The sequence below is a fragment of the Triticum urartu genome, chromosome 6 (assembly GCF_003073215.2).
Source record: "Triticum urartu cultivar G1812 chromosome 6, Tu2.1, whole genome shotgun sequence".
Taxonomy (NCBI): Eukaryota; Viridiplantae; Streptophyta; class Magnoliopsida; order Poales; family Poaceae; genus Triticum; species Triticum urartu.
The window spans coordinates 523,969,866-523,992,808 of NC_053027.1; the positions used below are offsets into that span (position 1 = coordinate 523,969,866).

Below are 22,943 nucleotides of genomic sequence, written 5' to 3' on the forward strand. Positions count from 1 at the left end.
TATGAAGTGGATCAATGATGTGGGCAAAGTGAAGGTAACTCACAGGGTGAAGGTTCCTTTTTTTGTTGATGGCTATGTGGATAAAGTGGAATGCGATGTTATGCCACTGCATGTTTGTCATTTTATTTTGGGGCGTCCGTGGCAGCATGATGTTAACGCTCTTCATCATAGGCGAACAAATAGGTACACTTTTATGCACAAGGACGAGTTCTATGCTATTGTTCCCAAAGATGCAAAAGATATAGAGTGTACCATCGAAGTGTTTAAAAAAATCTACAAGACACCGGTCAAAACCGAGGACGGTTTCTCTTCAAGGGAGGGAGGATGATGCGACATTGTCTACGGATACTGATGTTTCGTTAATGGAGAAGTATGTCATACCAGCTAAGCATCATGACAAAAGGAATCAAATGGTTACTTTCAGTTCTATGCATAAACAAAGTACGACCATGCCATATTTAGTTTTGAAAGTACAGGTACTACAGATTGGCAGGATAAAATTTCATATTATTCCGAAGAAAGAAGTGGAGCCTACCTTTCGAACACCATGCAATCAAGGCACGATCAGAAATATTGAGTCTAGCTATTTTTGAAGCAACAGTATAAGGATTCACAAGGAAGCATGCACGTGGTTGTCAAAGTACTAGTCTGTTTTGGACTTTTGTGTTTAACGTGGCCGGATACTTAAATTAGTTGAGATTTGATTTGTTAGGATAGGGGAGAGAGAGTCCGTATGTGTCTTTCCTTGTTTAAGTCGGTACAGTTTTTATCGCCTATATAAAGGGCTGGCTGGCCAGCCGTGTACGGGTAGTTTTCTTTTGGCTATTTTGCATCGATGGATAGATTAGCAAGCGGGGTATCTTCAGGCTGCCGCAGAATATTTGTTGATAGCTTTTGAGGCTATGTGATTTTGGTTTGAGATTGATTCTAGAGTTTCAATTTGTGCTGATCTGGTGAAGATCGTCCACGTACTTCCTTTTTTGGGTGTGCGTGTTGTTTTGATGATGATTGCATCTACCAGATCGCGAGCGCCACACTGTTTTAGGTGACACCGTACCGTGAAAGATTGGGCAAATTAATTGTACCATCGATTTTATGTCGACGATCGCATCACAGTAGCAAGAGAGCTCTCCTCACGCAATTCTCTTCCTATTTATAGTTGCACTACACATCAGGGGAGAGGAACAACACATGTAGATCATCAACTTAGTCTACACTCGTCAGTTCTGCAATCTGAGAAATAAATGAACACAAGGGAAAAAACAACTGATTCTGACAAGAGAATTCACAATCCAAAATTTTTTGGCATTCCCTTATAAGATAATATATATATATATACCAAAACACCTGATAAATCACTTCTATAGGCGCATTAGGAAAAATGGCAATAAGGAGCATAAAGATAGATCACTGAGAATTGAAATGTTTCCTTAAAATAAACATATAGCCAAGGGAAAAACATCATGTTTTGATTGGATTCTTTTTACCGGTGTTGATACTGATGGTGTATCCCAGGTGAAAACAATGAGTGAATGTTCAGTTTGGTCGGCCAAGTTCTATGAAGCCATTACACATCAGTCAGAGTTCCATGGAGACGGTCTCCTTTCCTACGTAACATATGCATATATACCTCCATGGAGATGGACGAAGACGACACGACCCACATCACGACAGCGCGGCTCTAGTTTCCTTGGTCCGCTCCTTTGCTTCTCTTCATGTCTCTACCTTGGTGTTGCCATGCTACTCCTGCATTCCAATATAACATCCAACTAATAAAAACTCACTGCTCTCTGTACAACAGAGCAGTAACAGGGGAAAGAAGAAAAACTGGAACTTCACTTACCCACTGAAGTGTGTAAAGCTCAGCTTTGAATTTTCAGTTGCACCGCTCAATCGCTCATCATCATCCATCTCAGAGAATAAGAGCATGCCCTTAAGCAATAAATCATCTGATCCATTTTGAAACGGAGGTAAGAAGATTGACATGGCACCTCCAAATCATCTAAATCGTAAACTTTCGGTCTCTGCTTTCACTCTGTCTGAGTACCTGCATTGTGTGAGCAGATCATTCAATCAGTACACAAAAAGGAATAGTGTTCTAAAAAAGAAGTACACAACAAGCGAATCCACCAGATGGTCGATTTTTTCACTCATTCTCAAGAAATCTTGTACATACTGAAAAAAGTGCCCAACAGAGAGCGTATACAAAAAATTTACAGCTCCTTGAAAGAATGCCCTTCTCCAGAGTAACCAAGCAAGCTCATGGAGTTCTTGTGATTTAATATAAACAAGCCTGTGATGTGAAATTAAAACCACTGAAATAAAATATGAACTGAATAATGTGTATCTACTCAAGCTCTAGGTAAATCTGCATACTACCTCATCCTTTGACATGGTTCATATTTTATTGTGACCAACTGTATCACTCTGGAAGGTAAGCCATATCCGTGGGATATTGCATCCAAAATACACAATCCCAATCTTCATCCTCGTATCTGTACACAATGTTTAGGAAACTCATATATTACCAAATGTAAATGTGAGTGGTGGTGAAATTAACACGAACATAGAGAGGAGCACCTTAGCGAAAATCTCAACAAAATGCCAATGGCACTGTACAATTTCTCTCATTTCTCTCTGAGGCTATTTAGTTGACAAAGAATAAATTGTACAGTGCCAAGATGTTAACAAAGAAATTTTCATAATTCAGATCAGCAAAAACCTCCACAATATACATGCAAACAGACTTCAAACATGAAACAACATTGGCGAATCTCAGTTCAACAACACAAATGCAGTCTTGACCTACTGGGATCACAATCATACAACTGCAGTAGCAATCTAAGAAAATTATATTCAACATACAAGGCAAACTTGACAAACTCGTAGGCCCTCTCTTATCAATTTGCACGAAAAAGATGTTCATAACAGCATGACAAGTGAGGTGAAAGCATTAATATATGTGAAACCTTCATCTTTTCACCGAGAACTAATATTTCACATGCTTTGACCATGATATATTTTGTCTAAGCAGACGATGATATACTGAACCTACTGACAAATAACAATTTCTTAATTTATTAGAGATCTAACTGAGGAATACAGGGGGATAATTAACAACTTTATCGCTTCAATGGTACATAATGCTCGCTGTCCATTGGCTTGACCAAACACTAAAAAGGGGTAAGCATAAATACACCTCGCTAATCCCATGGTAAAATACACCTCACCAGCGCAGGCCGATGCCGGACGATGCACCTCCATCTCATCGTTCCTTTCCCTCCCTCCCTCCCTCCCTCCCTCTCAAGGGACTGATCGACGACGCACCTCCATCTCATTGTTTCCCTCCCTCCCCCCCTCCTCCCTCCCTCATCGCCCTCCCAAGGGACTGATCCATGGCGCTACATCGAATCGAGCACCGCCAACGCCCTCCATGGCTCCTCTCCTATGTCGAAGCCGAGCTGCGACCGGGCGGATGCTCAACTGCATCTGCTGCTCGTGCTTCCCCTGTTGAGCATCGACGACGATGACGAGGTCGAGCAGAGCAGCTAGGGAAGGTTGACGGCGAGCCAGTGGAGGCGCAGAACCAGGATCCGGGGGGGCAAGACGATAGGAGAGCACGGGAAGGTGCTGGATGGCCGCCGGGGTCGCCGGAGCGGGCCGGAATCGGCCGGCGGCTGCTCCCCTTCTCCAGATCCCTCATCCTTCGGAGCGTGCGGCGGCGTCGAGGCTCGGGAGGAGGAAGCGAGCAAGGGGAAAGGGAGAGGAGAGGATGCTGGACGTGGCGCTCGGGACCTTATCCCTTCCCTCGTCGCTACAGTAACGCGATAAAAGGAGACGTGGCCACGTCCGCTAGGCGCAGTCCCTCATCCTTTATATGTTCAATTGGCTGATGTCATAACAAGGCTCGAAGGCTTGCTAGATATTAGTATGAGAGAAGCTGTGGGTATCCATGTTTGGTTGGCATCGTTGTTTAATGGCATTTATATCCAAAACACTATAACCGTTTGAATAAGGTGGGTACGGTTCTTTAACATTATACAAGCATGTGTGTGCTTGGTGCTTGGTTAATTTGTATTTGTGCAGTTACCTGTCCAATTGTTGAGATGACATATGGGAGAAATCCTTCCGTTCAAAAATAAATCTAGGAGAAATCCTTTTTGGATATAGTTTTTTTTTGTATGAGCCGAACTAAATGCCAAAGGTGTAATTGCCGACATTCTGAAGGATGTTTGAAAATAATTCACCAAAATACAGAGGGCGAGTGAATTGGGAATATGCAGCCGCAGTTACAACTTCTTTGGTTCATACAGATGCCATTACGAAACATGTTTTTGAGAAATATGTACAACTTTGTGACGCACTTTCAGATAGCATTACTTTTTAATACACCAGGACCCTTTCTTGTCCATTGCGAGCTTTTACATTGGAAAAAACAGACAATCATATATTTATGTTATCTCCGTTCCTCCCTTTGCTGCCTCACCATGGCCTCCTCTTCGCCCAAATGTCACTGTATTCACTTGCTCTCTGCTTCATCACATATGTCATGTGGAGGTAACTATGCCCCTTCCTGCCGCCTCTTCTCCTACGCCGCCTTCTTCCTCTTGAAACTTCCTCTTGGAACTGTCACGATGACATTGCTTTGACGGAAGATCACTATCAATGTGCCCTGAAATGGTGTATGAGCAGAACCACAATATGCTTTTGTTCTTCTCCATTATCCCAATAAACACTTTCCCTTTTTTGGAAAAACAATGATAAAAAATGAAGTACCAAGTGGTAACCATCTCTCTTGTACCATCTGAATCAACCGCCGGGAAGCTCTGGCTTATATAGCCGTAGAGAGAGATGTATCATGCATATATTAAGCTCCTTCACGGTTTTATTGTTAACCAACCAAGACATTGCATCCCTGTGTTCTATTTGTGCAGCATGCAGTCTGTATGAAGATCTAAGCACGAACGATGTGATGACAGACTGACAGAACGCATAACTCACTGTCCCTGGGAGCATATAACAAAATGTCAAGCTTTATCTCCATCTCTCAATCTCCCAGTGTTCGGGAAATAAGAAAAATTGAGCAACTTTACGCGTGTCTCCTCTGACACGTAGTAACAAACAAGCAACGATATGGGATATACTATGTCATTAATAATGGTGGGCGTGGAAAAACTGAGTTTCAAAGGCCCGATGAGAGTCTCAGGAATATGACCCTCCAGCTGCACAATCAAACAAAATGGGACAACAGATCGTTTTTAGGCGTCCAGAATTTTTCAGAACTGACATAGCACAACAAAACCAACATGGCATTTCCGAAAACAGGATGTTATGCTTTGATCATACAACTATCCTTCAACAAAACCAACATGACATTCTTCTATAATATACACATTCCAGTTTGATATTCTTCCAATCCAATTGCAGGACGAGCAGATGAAATACAAGTTACTACGTTAGACATCTCACATCTGGTACAGGCACCAGAGACGTTTCTCTTTCATTACCGTAACCTTGTTCTAGGAATTCCAAAATCTCATTACAGCAATGGTAGGAAGCTCTCAGCAGTTGTTAGCACACCACTCTCCACTAGGCACTACTCACAAACTTTGATTAGCCAAGAATATACAGGGGACGACACTAATTCACAAAGAAAACCGACCCAAACCACCAATCTTGCATACATACAGAAAAGCCCACACCCAAGCCAAACACGTGTTCGATTAGGGCTCAGGAGCCATTATATTTGGCCTCCAAATCCTCATGGTCATCATCCCCACGAGACTTCTTCAATTTTGCCACTAGAACCCACATGTTTGCAAGCTCACTCTCCAAGAAGGCCTCCTTTTGCTTTGATTCCTCGACTTTCCTTTGGAGTTCTGCTTCCTTTTGTTCCTTCTCCGTAAGGATGGTTTCTAACGCTCTCTCCCTCTCTTCTCTCGCATTGCCATCTCTTCTGCTAGCTGGTTCATTTCGTCTACTCATGCTCTCTCGCCTAGCAGTACCTCTTGGTCCATTGCTTACTCTGCGAGGGGTTGGACTTCTCTGCGATGCTAACTCGGAAGCAAGCTTCTCATTTTGGTTCATGAGTTTGGTCACTTCTTCTGACAACGCTTTCAATTCCACTCCTGCAGCCGAAGCCAAGCCTTTTGCATATGTACTTTCCTCTAATAGCTTCTGATTGCGAGCCTCGAGTTGAGCTTTGACTTCGGTGAGTTCATGTACCCTCTGCTTTAGCTCACCAAGCTCAAGTGACTGAAGATAGGGGGAAAAAAGGAAACAGTAGAACAAATAAGCAGACTTAATAAATGTTGATGGCATTTCTAAAATATACACTTAGGGAAGATAATTACAAATACTACTCCCTCTGATCCATATTACTTGTTGCTCAATCGGACGTATCTAAACGTATTTCCCTGCTAGATACATCTGTTTGTGTGGCGAGTAATATGGATCGGAGGGAGTAGCATATTGCAGGGAGTACATCACAAAACTTGAAAGAGCAATTGCCTAGTTGCACAATTCAGTTTAATGAACACCTCATTGAACAAATCAGTTTAATGCAGACCTCACCATGGGACACGGGGTCAAGACAGATTTTCACACTGATAAGAATGTTTGTTTTTGATATCTGCCTGTGTAGCTCAGAATCAGACCATTATTTATTAGTGAATTCATTACAACAGGTTTCACTTATTGGGAATGAACTGTGCACACATGTGATAAAATCCTTGGATAGTTTAGTGTTAGCAACCCATTAATACGACAAGAAACCTTAGGAAATGTTCAATGGTGTGATGTCAGTTATCTTGTCAGTTTTTGGCACATGTGAAGAGAAAGTGTGGCAATCTGTTGACGAAGCTTATTAAAAGAATGTTGAGCGATGGGATAACTCAGCCATAAGACTCAAGAGATAAAAGAGATAACAGCTAACATTATAGTAGTTGGTCTTTAGAGATATGGCTCGGGTACGAGACTCAGGAAATATAAGAGACAACAACTTGTCTTTAGTGTTGTCTCCGGATGATATAGACAAGTCTTAAGAGATAGCAGCTGTATTGCCTATGTAATTAATTTGAAGGCAAAATAAAAATAAAAATCGTGTTTGCTGAGCACAATGAAGTTCCAAAATATGGCAGAAGTAGGACCTGATGGTCAAAAGGAGAAGTTTCTGTTTCTAATTGATAAACTGATTCGTATCTCCTGGGCGTATTTATGAATAAAGTGCAAGCAAGGGCACAGCAAAGCAAACCTGCTGTTCCTTTTGCAGTTGTTCAGCAGAGATATCCCTGGAAACTGGTTTTTCTTGATCACTGTGTTGTTCTTCATGGTTTACTCCTGAACTATTCTGCATCATAATGCTATTTGACAGTGAATCCTTAGCTTGAAGAGCTTGGGAAAGATGTTCTTTAAGGCAAGCAACTGCCTCTTGTAATTCCATGCACTCAGTTGTCTGTAACACAATAAATTCAAATAAGTGGTATGAATTGATCGCCATAGTTATACTGTTGCACTTACAAGAAAAGGAAGCAAATTCTAGTACATCTAACCTTTTCCTGTAGCTGCTCTTGTATTACTCTGTTATCTGCTACCTTCACCTGCAATAAGAAACAGCAAATCAGGCTTAGTGGCCAAGACTTGGTCTGACACACTCATATCATAGAAGAAGCTGTTCACAAAACTAGAAAAAAAACTTGATCTGCGCAGAGCTGTATCTAGAGGTGCACAATTAATCCACACAAAACTGAATCTATATTGGGCCTAACAAACCTAACAAACCCGAATGGAGTTCATATTTTACCCAAATATTCATCAACTTGTGTTCTGACATGTTCTTAATTTTTGTTTCACGAATCGAACTTACTACAACTCCACAATATTAGTATACTATAACAATTGGGGATAATATATTCCAAAGGGTACAACAAATGTTCTTCGTTTCTTTCACGCCTCCACCTTACTTACCCACAATTACTCAAGCAATTGAAAATGACAAACTATGAAGAACAAAAAAGAAAAGAGCAGCAACGGGTGTGAATTAATGCTCCCTCCGTCCGGAAATACTTGTCGGAGAAATGGATGTATCTAGATGTATTTTAGTGCTAGATACATCCATTTTTATTCATTTCTCCGACAAGTATTTCCGGACGGAGGGAGTACTAGTATATGGGACAACAACAAAAGGGCGGAGTACCATACACGATTTAAGTACCTCAAGTTCGAAAGATTTCTCATTAAGTTGCTCAAGTAGTTCCCCGTAAGACTGCAAAACAAATAAAACCATCATATTGGTACACGGAATGTTCAGAAAGGTATTAATATAAGACCAAGATGATGATAGAATGTTACCGGTGAAAGATCTAACTTGTCAACCTTCACTTGACTATTTGACAAGGAATGAGGCATCTGTTTTTCTAAAGATGATATCTGCTGCTGCTTTGCCTTAATTTCGTCACTGATCTTCTTCATTTTCATCTTCAAATGCCAAAAGATTGAGCTTCATGAGATGAAAAGCATGTAACAACTAACAATACACTAAGTCCTAAATCAGACAAGAGATTACCTGAATTTTCTCACTATTCGGGTTTCTTCCAGCTTCCTCGGTGAGGCGCTTTAGAACACTTGTATGAAGTGCAACCTCCCCTGATAAAATCTTTAATTGCTCTCTTAGTAAGTCAACATGGTCTATTGTTTTTGTGCTCGCCTGTGATCACATCACACATGAAAGAATGCCGTTAGACGCACCACAATGAACTGAAAATAAATATGAGAACACTAATGACTAATCCCATGTGGTCCAAAATAGGTAGCTGTATCTTACTTAGTTTAAGTGTTTAACAAATCATCGTTCAATTTAGAAACTATGTTAGCCTTCTTCATAGATAGTAGCTGCTATGTAGTACAATGTTTTCCAGTAATATTTTGTTCTCACAATATAAACTATTATCCATGCACAGAACTTGATTATTATTTTCAGAAATATGATATACTACATAAAAATGATTTTAGTAAGTATAAGGAATTTCAGGAAATAATTTGCCCCAATTTGAAATGCTAATTGAGTACTCATCGCATTTCTGCATGTGACACTTCCAAAGTGAGACTAATACTTTTGTGCATTGCACAAATTTCATGCAGTGTGCAACTGGATATTTTCCACCTGATAAAACCTGGTCTTACTAAAAGATAATGTTTCCTACCAGAGATGCTTCTTCTCCAGTAAGACCATCAGAAGGAAAATCCCCATGGCCAATGCTCAGCATATCAGCTGATTCACTCTCATTAACCAACGAAGTTGATATTCTTGGTTCTGCAGGAAAATTCAGACTCTCCCCAATAGGTGTTGAAGGAGCAGTTGATTTAGTCAAACTGGACTTATCGCATTCTGAACTTGTTAGAGTAGAAGCTCCACCGTCGCGTTTCTGGAAAAGAGAATAAGAAGAAAAAATGTACCGTGTGAATGGATTATTTTCTTATTAAAAAAACAGATGGTTTTCTTTATATTGATACCACTTGCATTTACACAAAAGAACAATTGAATATATGCAGGAACCATACACTATTAAGAAATGCCATATTTGCATACCCGAATTTTGAACCAGTTAAGAAGTCCTTTCCTGTTCTTTTTCTCCTCCTTCGAAGAGTCTTCAGGTGTCACGCCAAATCCTTCGCCAGGAGTGAGTAATTCATTGCTTTCATTATCCAACATGATATCTCGCCTTCTGTACGGGAGGTAAGCCAGCTGCAGTTTTAGCAGGAGAATTTTAGATATATGAAGTTACCAAGATAATTGTAATTAAGTACTACCAACTCCCATGTTTCTAGAAACTGGATCTGTCCATTTATTCTCCAAAGTATAACATACCAGCAACCAAAGAAAACTAATATAAAAAAATATTAATGTCTGCCATCATATATATCTATAACCTGACCTCCTCTTCCCCAAAAGAGTGTCTCCTTCTTGGCCCAGGATGTGGAGAAAATCTAGAAGTCGGAGTTGCCTTTGTGGAAACAAGGATAAGTTTTGTGAGCCTCTGTATCCTTGCAAGCAAAGCAGATTTGGCTTCCTCTTCTTGTTCAAGTCTTGATTGCAACTTGACGTTACCATCTTCTAGCTTTTCATATGATGAACAGACCATAGTTAGGAGGATACACCAACAAAAGAGAAAGTGTTATATAGTTCAAAATTATGCTGATTCTACACAATGCTTCAAGACACAAGAGCGGCTCAAGATAAGATGTCATATATAGAGTCAAGGACAAATTCAGCAACAATAAAACAGTTTTTCACCTTCTGCTTCCAAAGGATCATATTATCGTCTTCGGCATCTTTTAACGGAGTTCCAGTAATAATACCCATTTTCAGCTGTTCTAGCTCTTCCTTTAATCTGCGAATCTCATTCTGGTATTTCTTTATCAAAGATTTTTCATCAATTATCTGTAGATCATAAAGACAGATGCAGAAGAACATTTCAGAATGCATAAGTACCTCAGAATTATAACTTGAAAAAAAAACACTGGCTTTAGAATTACAGGTAAGCAACTAATCATGACTTACCTTGTTTTGTGATGCTTGGACCTCAATGCGCTTTGCACGGTGGGCAAATTTTAGTGTGTTGTGGGTCTCTTCGGAGTTGCTTGATGCCGGGGTCACTGTGCAAATTAGCTGCAACGAAATGATGTGGTTGGTATGTCACAAATCCAAATAACATTACATCTCGAATTAAAATCATAATCACATTAATTATAACCAGTGTGCCAAGTGGACAAAAAACAACTCACCGAAACGCGCCCTTGTCCACTCAAGGATGACTGAAGTAGCCGTGTTAGTTTTGAATCACGAAACGGAATATGTGTAGCTTTTCCATCAGTCAGTTTTGATATCACCTGAAAAAGAAACAGGGTGATTGTTCTGTTGTTCAAGAAGAAAAAATTCCCAGTTCATGACATCTCAGACACCAAAACTTACAAATTGAGATAACAAACAAAAGCGCAAAACTAAAGCATGTTCCTTGACAAGATTGTTCACAGTTAAAAGATAAAAGATAATAGCAAATTAAATCCTTGATGAAAGTCAAAACAGTGAAGTGTTCGGACGTCAATCACTGAATAAACATGGGTTCGCCTAAATCGAAGACAGACAAGCGATACACAGAAAACGCCAGCGAAGAAAAATATAGATTTGTAGTCAAGTGATAAACAATGCCATGCATACATCTGAAGAATTCCGATCTTCCAGATTATGAATTTCATGTATCAGGATTTAGCACGTTATGATGTGGATAATAAACTCATTTAACTGCATGTTCCACATGAACATGAAGTCAAGAGCACAGCAGAATAGCAGATAACATTGTAACATACTAACATGTTTGGTAGTAGAATGAATAAAGCACAAGGCAAGGCAATGCAAAGATATCAGAATCTTATGACGTATAACCAGGTAGTACTTAGTAGCGTTAATGAGCCTTACCGTTCCAAGAGTTAGCAAGCTTTTATTGATGTAAGATCCTTCCTTCCGGCGTACTCCAGTTGTTTCTGCCCTTGAGCTCTCTGAACCTGCCAGATCAATGAGGTTCTACAAAAAAGGAGAGACAATTGAAGAATCAATATATACTCTGGCAGCATGGATCAAGACATGCTAAATGCAAGAAAGAAAAAAAGCGGTAAATTTTAGAAATACGAAAAACAGCAGGATCCAAACACACCAGCTGTGAGAAGGTGACTGCTTCCCCTTCATTAGAGTCACCGTAAGAGCTGCTCTCTATTGTCTGTCATATAACAAGGAAAACCCTAAGGAGCATTTCCAGGCATCAAGTGAAGCTCTTTCACTAATATAAAAGTACATGTTGCAGATCGGTCAAATGGTAGCCTTGCATACTACAAACATATAAAAAAAAATCACGCCTCATTACCAGTGTAAAAATTGTATGACTTCTACTACTTAGTAGATTGAAGTTAGTGGATCCAACATGTCTATGCTCTGCATTAGAATGAACACACTGATTAGCAAATAAACCGAATATGCTGGCTAAGGGCACATATAACAAGCACATCTGCACCACTGGAAAGTCAAAGTGGATACATTTTATAAAGTGAGAAATAGAGATACTACCACAAACGAGTGTACTCAGGGGAATGCAATCTCAACTTAATATATATCTTGTACGTATATCACTATAAAAGACAAGCATTTGGTGAACTAAAACCAGCTTTTTAACTTTTCTGTAATGCCGAAATTGTCTTTCTACAACTCTGTTAGTCAGCTGCTGGAAAGGCCAGTGATCCAGAATACAGTCAATGGCGAGCCGCTACATTGTCCTCTGACTCTTATCCAAAGGGTGTGCAGTTGAGAGGCTCTGCGTCATCCGTCATGTAAGACAGCCAAAGGTTTATCCAAAGGGTGTGCAGTACTTGACTAGTCATACTGCACGACCCACGGGTGCAGCATGATTTAAACCAGCAGCGAGTAGGGAGTAACCAGAGTATATGTCATCGTCAGCAGTATCAACAGCTCGGCTATTATTCCAAAAAAGGGCGAATACAACCAACTATTACTAAGGATTTCATCTTTGGACCAGAAGCAAGCAAGAGGTGGAATACCACAAAGAGAAAGTGTACCCCATAAAAAAGTAGTTCTTGTGATTGGAATGTATTTTCTTAAACCGCCCATAAGAACCATATTTTGACTTTTATCTGGTGAATATCCAACAAGAGGTTCCATTGAATGAATAACGGATCCGGATCCCAAGAACAATAAAGCTTTTGAATAAGCATGAGTGATCGAATGGTATTTCTCTAGTAAGTACTTACAATTATTAAGAGATTATGATCAGTTTCAGAACTTCCAGCTACTTGTCTAGTCCTTTCTTAAGAAAACTGAAAAGGTGTGAACTTTTCAGCCACATCACTGACATTGCTGCCACAAGTTCCGTTTATTTATCTGTTTCTGGCCATTGTTCTTCCACTTTTAGCATTCTTTTTTGTGGAAGTTATTTTATCCTAACGGTGGAGTTTATTTGTGACTGTCGGTTGTTTAGTGTTTGTTTACTCATTGCAGTGATGTGGCAGACATGTGCCATTCACGTCACCCAAAACGTTCATGAAAGCACCCGAGGGTGAAAAGTGAACCGGGTCAATAGTGCAAGTTTACAATGGTTTTAGAGTTTATGCTTAAAAGGTGAACTTCCGCTAGAGTTCAAGGTTGAGAAATACACATTTTCCTTTTTTTGGTGGTCTCGATAAATGGACATGTCATCCTCATTACTACTACTAGAGAGCCAAATGTTCGACCATGGCAAGTTGGCAATACAACAATAGATCCACAGGTGGACCAAAAAACGCAGACAATTATATCATTACAGAAGTTACCTTCTCCAGCTGCAATTAGGGACAGAGCATGTGCAGGAGATAATACCACTTCTTCTTTCATACCCTCGACAAACGTTCCCTGAGAAGTTAATGCAGGCCGAGGAACTATCAGTTCATTGTACAGAATAATAAGTTGCATTCATCCTAAGTGCCTATCAAGGTCAGGATTGAACTTCTAGGCATGTTACTCTAAGAACACGAACTTCTCCACAAATAAAGACATCTGGAATGGTACCCATCACTACACTGGAAAATGTATCCATGACTAGTACCATACATATCATAACTTGTAATGAAATGTTTTTATTGACCAAACCATACAAACTGCAAGCCTTTTGCAACCTTTGAAGGGCATGATATAACATTACTTCAGGCATGAATATTATGGGTATGTTTGGTGGTGCTGGAAATTGTCCTACTCCTTCCGATCCATATTAATTGTCGCTGATGTAGTACAATACTAAATCAGCGTCAATTAATATGGATCGGAGGGAGTACTAAAAAACTATCAGCACGACAGAGTGTCAGCAATGCATCCCTTCTGCTGACCAAGGAGTCACCAGATAGCAGGGAGGAGATGTGAGACAAGTAACAGGCGCCAAGTTCAAATATCGAATTATCGATTGGGTGTCGTGGGTTATTTGAGCTGTGTAATTTGTGTGGCCTGATGGGCCTGTACTGGCACTGTATATAAGACTGGTGGTGTGTGAGTGTAATGGCAGCTAGAAAAGGAACAAGCTGAGCTTCTCGCTCATTTCTCTACTCCCCTTCTGCTTTCTTCCTCCCCAAGTTCCATCCTCTACTTGTATCCCGAATTTCAAATTGGGTATCAATTATCTAGCTACTTTGTGTGAGGATTGTGATTAGTAGTAGTACATACATCAGAATGTCTGATTCTCTGACCAATTGTTTGGCAAACATTGGCAAGGGATGCTATTGCTATGGCAGGCTGATAGCAAACAAACATACCCTATGAACCTAGTCTTGCAGGAGATTCTAGAATAAAAATGCTGACAATTATCCTCCATAATAATCATTGCTGTGTTAGTAAGAAGCATCAGCAGTGCTTTAACTTAGAGAGGAAAGAGCTCTTAATGAAGATTAGGAAAGAAAGATATTGACACCTGAGGATCCTCTCTAATTCGTAAGCTCTGTCCTGCAGGATTGAGTAGATCATTGACAACCTAAAATTGACGAGTCCTCCATTAGAACAGCATAGCCAAGTAAAGTAAAGATCAATATACAGGTCGTCTGATGATTCATTGCGGGTGTAAAGTATTGAAACACCTACGAAAATATGGACCTCCTGACATCTGGGGAAAATTGCAAGAAAAGAAAAGGCAGGAAAAATGAAAAAAAGTTTGTGCCAGATTGTAGTATTGACTAACATGGGGCTCCGGTACTGACACGGTGCACATTTTGAGATTTAGCAAAGACTTCTTCTCGGTAGACAACATACCAAGTTACACAGAAAACATCGTACACAAGAAAATTTTCTGTTTTCCAGTTTATACTGAATACATTGACATTTATGATCTATCCAACAGTTTTAGAACCATATCGGGCAAGAATATGCTTGACTGCCTTCTAGAAACATCAGCACGACAAAGGTTACATCAAACCAATTTCTATCACTTTTGTTATAGTAGCCAGCCTAGTAATCGTGCTAATTGTTACCAATGTCTTGCAGGTTGCAGGTGGTCCTGAATCATGATGAATTACACATCATTGCAAAAAACACTGATATTCTTGTGATTTATTTCAGAACAAACCCTGGTAACCAGGGGAGGGGGGGGGGGGTTCAAACAAACAGCTGGAACACTGCCTTGCCTTTTCATCTAGACGAAAAAGAAGAAACCAGTATGTACATGGGAGCACGTGCTTTTCTCAGTAAAACATGGAAAAAGATTACAAATACTATGAAGACAAGAAATATGATTGCAGCAACAATTAGCAAACCTCGTTATAAATTTCCAAGTATGACACACGCAGGAGAAACTCGCGGTTTGGGGTCTACAAAGAAAAACCAAGCTGAGTTATAATTTAAGAAGCAATGACTACAGCACTAGCAAGAATGTATCATCTCATCGTGATATTTAAAGAGTACCTCCTGTATAATGCTAAATGCATCTTTGACAGCCAAAGGTATTATTCCTGGGGATCTTTGATCTCCCTGACTCAAAAGAAGAAGTATATCAAGAAACTGATGGCATTGAAAAGTATAGCTAACGGATGGTTCGTAAATATTAGCTTAGTCACATAAAAATGAAAAACACATTTTCTCATCAATGAGTATACTCTAAGTGTAATCTTCAAAAGAGAATGAAACTTGCCTACCTCCATGGATAATCAGTTTATCACACAAAATAAATAATAATCACAGACATGGTATCAGGAGCATCTAACGTGGATATGGATTACACTCAATGGAGCATTAGTTATGAATATAGCATAGCTGATACCTACGGTAAAAGAATAATAAAAGCTTGATGCTACATAAGTATTCTCACATGCATCGTATGTGTCTTTCCACTGCTTGTAACGCCATACGCAAATATTGTTCCTGCATAATGAAAATGCATTATATTTTGCTTTGCAGGGCCAACAGACTACAAGTCTTAGAGAGATCCAGAATCATCATTGCATTATAATCTCATTCAGACCATATCTCGTAGTAAAATGGAACTGCGACTGTATAACCAATAAACTTGTGCCACAATTAAATAATTACTGCAACCATATTCACTATGACCTCTAGAAGATCTCATAGTAAAGTGACATTCCATGAACAGAAACCAGCCTCTTTCATCAGAAAAGTAAGTCAGAAAGGAAGAACAAGATGCTATCATAATACTAAGTTGTAAGATAAAGCTGAAGAGGGTAACAGAATAAAATATCACTTACCATATATGCCCTCCATGGCACCACTGACAACATGTTGAGCTGCAACATCATATACTTGGCGGGTTGTAGTAGTCGGTGCAAAAACCCGATCTGGGTAACAATAGTACAATACAGTATTAGTCTCTACAGTTTAATTTGAAACTGGAGAGAATAGATAAAATGCCAGTCTCAGAAATGCGCCTACTTCTCCCAGATATTAATTTGCAATTGTTCCATGTAACGGAACAGCTTACTTCACTCGAATAACTAGCTGTGCAGGAGATATTGAAATAGTTTTATTTGTTCATACAAATGAATGTGTAAACAAACATTTAAACAAAAGTACCTAGAAATTTCGTTATCTGAACCAATAGTTTTAGCGCCATAACCAGAAAATTTCAACGATCGATTCCTGTGCAAAGGAAAAACCTATAGTAAACTTGAGTCCTCCGAAGTTATGTGCCGTCCAACTGTCAATTCTCATGTAATCACCTCTTACAGAGCCAAGAGCCGCCCTGGCACCTAAGCATGAGCTAATGAAGTACAACCACGACGCGCTAAACCTTTAAGATGGCTAAAGCATGTTAGACTGCCATGTGAATACTTGTTTTGCACAATTCCCTACATAGAACAGCATATGGATTGTGAATTAGCACGGGAACAGAAAGCCTAGACGGTGCACATTATCCAATCCCCAGTGCATCAGTAATTCAGTACACAAACCTACCATGTTGAAGTATGTACCCCTCGTGAATCGGTGCACTGTTTTGAGAATACTAACATTATCCTATTGGTCTGAAACTTATAAGCAAAATAAACACCGAATAGTGATTTGATTTATGAGGTTCATATTCCAAATGCACCGATAAACTGATGCAGAATCCCAAGGTCACAATAGAAAATTTGGATACATTTCTAGGAAAGTAAACCGAGCAGTGGCAGGGCGGCATGAGATAATTCCAACCATCTAAAATTAGAAGTATCCCCAAATCCCATCTAGTCAGTTCAGCCCCTGGCTTAGGCCAGGACTGAACATCTCGACAAGACACAGCAAATTCCCCATATGACAAAACAGATGACAGCTAGAGAGAAAACAGTGTGCCAATGCCACAACCGCCAAGCAATCCAATCGCCAACCAACGGGGAAGGGAGTGAGACGTACCGTAAGCGTAGCCGACGTTGGGGTTCTGCTCGCTCCGCACGACCGTGTCGCCGTCGGCGTACCACGCGACCTCCTCCCCCTGCCGAATCTCCCGCGGGCTTCAAAAACGTCAAACGGAGGTGAGGAACCAAAACGCAAAATCAACCCACATTCCCCATATCCAAAACCGAATCGACCCGAGAGCGCGGGCGGAACCTGAGCGGGCGGAAGCGGACGGTGACGGTGACGTTCTCCTTGGTGGCGGCCTGGTCGTCGTCGGCGTCGGCGGCGTCCAGCCCCGCGACGAGCCGCGGCGACGCGGGCCCCTCGAGCGACGACATCATCTCCGGCGTGAGCCGCGACGACGACGTGGTCGCCGTCGACGTCGGCGAGCCCGACTGCTGAACCTGCTGGTGCGAGCCCTTCGCCGCCGAGGAAGCCTTCCGCTGGCGCGAGGCCGGGCGCGTCGCCATTGGCGCGAGATCTAGCGGCAGCACGTGGCGGCAGCACCCGGCATTCGGATCCGCGGCCCCCCGCTTTAACGCGGGTTTTCTCTAGGGTTTTCTTTCCCCTTCCCCTTTCCCGTTCGTGTCACTTCACTCGCTCGTGGGAGGTGCTTTCCTTTCGGATGGATGGATGGCCCTCGCCAGTCGCCACCCTTTTGCTTCCGCCGGAAGCGAGGCAGAGTGCGCGAGAGAAGAAAGAAAAGAAAAGAAGCTACTCCGCCCCAACTGGCTCTTGGTGGGTGGAGTGGGGGTGGGACGCTGAGTCGCTGACTGGTGGGGTCGCGACGCCGATGGGTCTGCATGTTGGTGGGAGCGGAGCGATGTGGACTCGTGCGGTTTTGATTGGCTGCCGGGCCGGGCCGGGACGGTACTGGGCTAACTGTTCTGTGAGGCCGTTTGGCCATAAATCGCCGAGTTAATTTGGATAATGTAGTTAGGTCGTTCGTCTTGTTAAAGATGATGATGGTGTTAGTTAGGTTGTTGTGGTCTGGCAGCACAGCACCTGTGCGTAATTAAGCCCAGTACTGTACCCAGTTCATCACATCACTCTGGTAGTACTAAGTACTAGTGTGTTATGTTCTTGACAAAATATCTTAGGGGATTCGGGATTAGTGTGTGATATGTGTTCAGCGTCTGACCGGGACATCCCCTCTGAGAGGTCTACCTACCGGCGTTGGGGTCGCCGGAAGGCTCCGCGACTGCACGGTCCACACCAAGGGCGAGAGCGTCTCTGTTGCCGCAGCGCCACGGCAATGCCAGCGCGCGCGCGCGCCTTTGCCGTTTCGTCAACGGAACGCCCGCCCGCCCACCAAACCCAAAGAACGACCCGGCGCCATGACAACGCACGCGCGCGAGCCGCTCGCCCCTTGTTGCGTAGCCGCCATAGCCAGCTCCTCCGGCGTCCAGCCGATCTCCTGTAGCCGTCAGCGCGCCGGGCGGCGCAGGCGCCGGAGAACCGGCCAAACGCGCCGGGACAGCGGGGGGACACGGACACGGGCGCCGGGACCGCGGTCCGCCGTCATGCATGCGCCATGCGCCAAGCGCGCCGAGCCACACGAACGGCATCGCGCGAGCGCGCGCGCACGTACTGCGCCCCCGTGAGCCGGGACCGGTATAATTCCCGGAAGAGACACCGCCGGAGGTTTTGTGCGACTTGAATGCGCTGTAGCGAACACCACCGGCGCTGTCCTCGCGTGCCTCCGCGACAGTGCGCGCGCTAGATTTGGCTTTCGGATCGATAAGGCAGAGCCCGGCGGAAAGCGTAGGCCAGGAATCGCACCACATGCGCGTGCTGCGTCTTGGCAACCTTTGTCGTCCGGGCTACGGGACAAAGGCGGTGTGTGTCTCAACTCTCCAGTGGTCATAAATGGCAGGCACTGCTGCTGACTGACCACATGCTTTGCCTTGCCCTCCGTGGCAAGGGGCGTGGTGGGCATGGCACTTTCTCCGGAGACGGAGAGCATGTGGTTCGGGTAAAAAAATGTGGAGTGGAGGCTGATCTGCTTTTATTGGTGGCCATTTTATTAGGCGTTCGTGGCTCGATGGGCACTCAATGATGGCCTGGATCGGAGCCTCGGATGATAGGGTGGTATGATTGTGTTTGTGCACTTGCGTAGATCGGATTTGCAGGTGGACATGAAGATGGTATGATTGTCTTTGGACGTTCTAATCACACATCATTACGTCCTACGCTTCTGTTTGATGAGTATACTAATTGGACTATCTGGCCCTATGTTGAAACACCGGCATATTCTTGTCAGACACCCTGAGGACTTTTTTTTAGCAAAGGAGAATATACCCTGAGGAAATATGGAATGCAAGGCATGCAAATTGTAACGGCGGCCAACTTTGGTTAGAACTTGGTGCTGAGAAATCTTAATGCCGACTCTACCTCGTGCTAACCATTGTGGTTTGTGGAGTGGGATGCTAAGAAAAATAGTGAAACGATCTTCTAAAAGATACGTAGTTGACTATTGTGATGCCCAAACACGCTCAATCCTGTGAAAGGATGGTAGATGATGAAAAAAAATCCTTTTAGAACGTCAAATTTGGGCCCTCAAACGTCTGCAAATGTGTCTGGGCGCGTCCGCGGACGCACTGACAGGTCACACCTCAAAATTCATCCGCTACATACAAGTACCTCAAAATTAATACATCAAATCCATACAAACCAAGCATAATAAAAACCTACATACTACGTAGATATCCTATCTATCTGAACTACTTATTGTCGGAGATGTTCACGATCTCCGTGTAGGCCTCTGGACAGATGGGCGCCTGCGGCAACTGACGATGCCATTAACCTAGGGTAGGGTCATAGACCCGCTAAGACGTCCTACCCAAGGTCACTACCCTAAAGTCAAGACGTTCAAAGTGCAACAAAGGATACCGACTGAAGTAACCCTGGAGTGCAATCCATTCGACCAATTATTTCACTCGGATAGACCAATTCCATTCGACCAAGAAGAAGTCACTCGACCATACAAGAAACCACTCGGAGTACAGAAGATCTAAAGCCACTCAAGACGGCAACAGTCAGGCGTTTACTCCGCGGTCCTTAAGATCATTTATATCTTTTTATAGCTGGCATTATCAGTAACGCTCTGACTTAATGTACATTGAACTTTATATAACGGACGACAGCTGGGGTCCTAGCGCACTCTATATAAGCCACCCCCTCCTCTGGCACAAGGGTTCACACCTCCTGTAACTCTCACGCATAATCCAGTCGACCAAGCCTCCGGGCACCGAGACGTAGGGCTGTTACTTCCTCCGAGAAGGGCCTGAACTCGTAAACCTTGCGTGCACAATCTCACCGTAGCTAGGATCTTGCCTCCTCCTACGTACCCCTTATTCTATTGTCAGACTTACTCCCACGACAGCTGACGCCCACCGTGGGGCAGGTGTCTTAGCGACTTCCGGTGAGGTTGCAATTTTTCTGATCTTCATCAACATGGTTTCTGGCGGCGGTTTGGTAGGTGCGAGGGACTCGTGCGCGGCCTCCTACTGGATTGATACCTTGGTTCTCAAAAACTGAGGAAAATACTTACGCTACTTTGCTGCATCACCCTTTCCTCTTCAAGGGAAAACCAACACAGTGCTCAAGAGGTAGCAAGAAGGATTTCTGGCACCGTTGCCGAGGAGGTTCGCGCAAGACAAGTCAAGATTTGACTCCCGACAACGAGTCACTTGTGGCGCCGTTGCAAGTCAAGACATACCAAGTACCTATCACAAACCCTTATCCCCCGCATTACATTATTTGTCATTTGCCTCTCGTTTTCCTCTCCCCCACTTCATCCTTGCCGTTTTATTCGCCCTCTCTCTCCATCCTCCCTCTCTTTCTCTATTTGCCTCTTTTTGCCCGTTTCTTGTTTGCTTGTGTGTTGGATTGCTTACTTGTCACGATGGCTCAAGATAATACTAAATTGTGTGACTTCACCAATACCAACAACAATGATTTCCTTAGCACTCCGATTGCTCCTTTTACCGATACTGAATCTTGTGAAACCAATGCTGCTTTGTTGAATCTTGTCATGAAAGATCAATTCGCCGGCCTTCCTAGTGAAGATGCCGCTACCCATCTGAATAGCTTCGTTGATTTATGTGATATGCAAAAGAAGAAAGATGTGGATAATGATATTGTTAAATTGAAGCTATTCCCTTTTTCGCTTAGAGATCGTGCTAAAGCTTGATTTTCGTCTTTGCCTAAAAATAGTATTGATTCATGGAATAAGTGCAAAGATGCTTTTATCTCTAAGTATTTCCCTCCCGCTAAGATCATCTCTCTTAGAAATGATATTATGAATTTTAAGTAACTTGGTCATGAACATGTTGCACAATCTTGTGAGAGGATGAAATCAATGATACGTAATTGCCCTACACATGGTTTGAATTTGTGGATGATTATACAATTTTTTTATGCCGGATTGAATTTTGCTTCTAGAAATCTTTTAGATTCGACCGCGGGAGGCACTTTTATGGAAATCACTTTAGGGGAAGCTACTAAACTCCTAGATAATATTATGGTTAATTATTCTCAATGGCACACTGAAAGATCTACTAATAAGAAAGTGCATGCGATAGAAGAAATTAATGTTTTTGAGTGGAAAGATGGATGAACTTATGAAATTATTTGCTAATAAAAGTGTTTCTTCTGATCCTAATGATATGCCTTTGTCTACTTTGATTGAGAATAATAATGAATCTATGGATGTGAATTTTGTTGGTAGGAATAATTTTGGTAACAATGCATATAGAGGAAACTTTAATCCTAGGCCGTATCCTAGTAATTCCTCTAATAATTATGGTAATTCCTACAACAATTCTTATGGAAATTATAATAAGATGCCCTCTGATTTTGAATCTAATATTAAAGAATTTATTACTTCGCAAAAGAATTTCAATGCTTTGATTAAAGAAAAATTGCTTAAGATTGATGAGTTGGCTAGGAACGTTGATAGAATTTTTGAACTTAATGATGATTTGGCTATTCGAAATAATGAACTAGGATATTCTCTTGAGTATAGGCTCACAAAGTTCTGTCAAAAGAATGCTTACAATGATGAATTGGTTGTGCAATACAAAGGGCCAAGAGAGGAACCTATACCTCCCAAAGTTGATCTTGGGACTTTTGTCCCATTAAATTTAGCCCTTTTGATTAATTTTGCTTACCTCAAATAAAACTTGTTGCCGAACGTAGAGAATATGAAATGAGTTTTAATGATCTATCTTTTTATTATGGCAATACCTAGATCTATCCTTACTTTTATGCCTAGCTAGGGGCGTTAAACGATAGCGCTTATTGGGAGGCAACCCAATTTTATTTTATTCCTTGCTTTTTGCTCCTGTTTAGTAATAAATAATTTATATAGACTCTGTTTTGGTTGTGTTTTTTGTGTTTAATTAGTGTTTGTGCCAAGTAGAACCGTTTTGAAGACTTGGGAAGAGTCTTTTTAATCTTGCTGTAAAAACAGAAACTTTAGCGCTCACAAGAATTGCTGCCATTTTTATTTGGAAAGTGATATTTAGTTAATTCTTTTTGC

At 42.0% G+C, this 22,943-nt stretch overlaps 1 protein-coding gene across 1 annotated transcript; it reads right to left on the minus strand.

The window, feature by feature from the left end:
* Nucleotides 1-5,354: 5,354 nt before the first annotated feature.
* On the minus strand, nt 5,355-18,042 carry LOC125514846 (kinesin-like protein KIN-7D, chloroplastic). The gene is made up of 23 exons (XM_048680215.1): nt 17,612-18,042; nt 17,417-17,514; nt 16,276-16,365; nt 15,882-15,934; nt 15,479-15,544; nt 15,331-15,384; nt 14,496-14,555; nt 13,372-13,450; nt 11,916-11,983; nt 11,709-11,771; nt 11,474-11,578; nt 10,783-10,887; nt 10,559-10,666; nt 10,292-10,438; nt 9,933-10,115; nt 9,587-9,742; nt 9,201-9,422; nt 8,564-8,704; nt 8,350-8,475; nt 8,213-8,263; nt 7,551-7,598; nt 7,253-7,453; nt 5,355-6,255 (listed from the first exon to the last, which is right to left on the minus strand). Exons 1-23 carry the CDS (start codon nt 17,866-17,868, stop codon nt 5,731-5,733), a joined length of 3,006 nt encoding a protein of 1,001 aa, XP_048536172.1. The 5' UTR covers nt 17,869-18,042; the 3' UTR covers nt 5,355-5,730.
* Between the last annotated feature and the right edge of the window lie 4,901 nt (nt 18,043-22,943).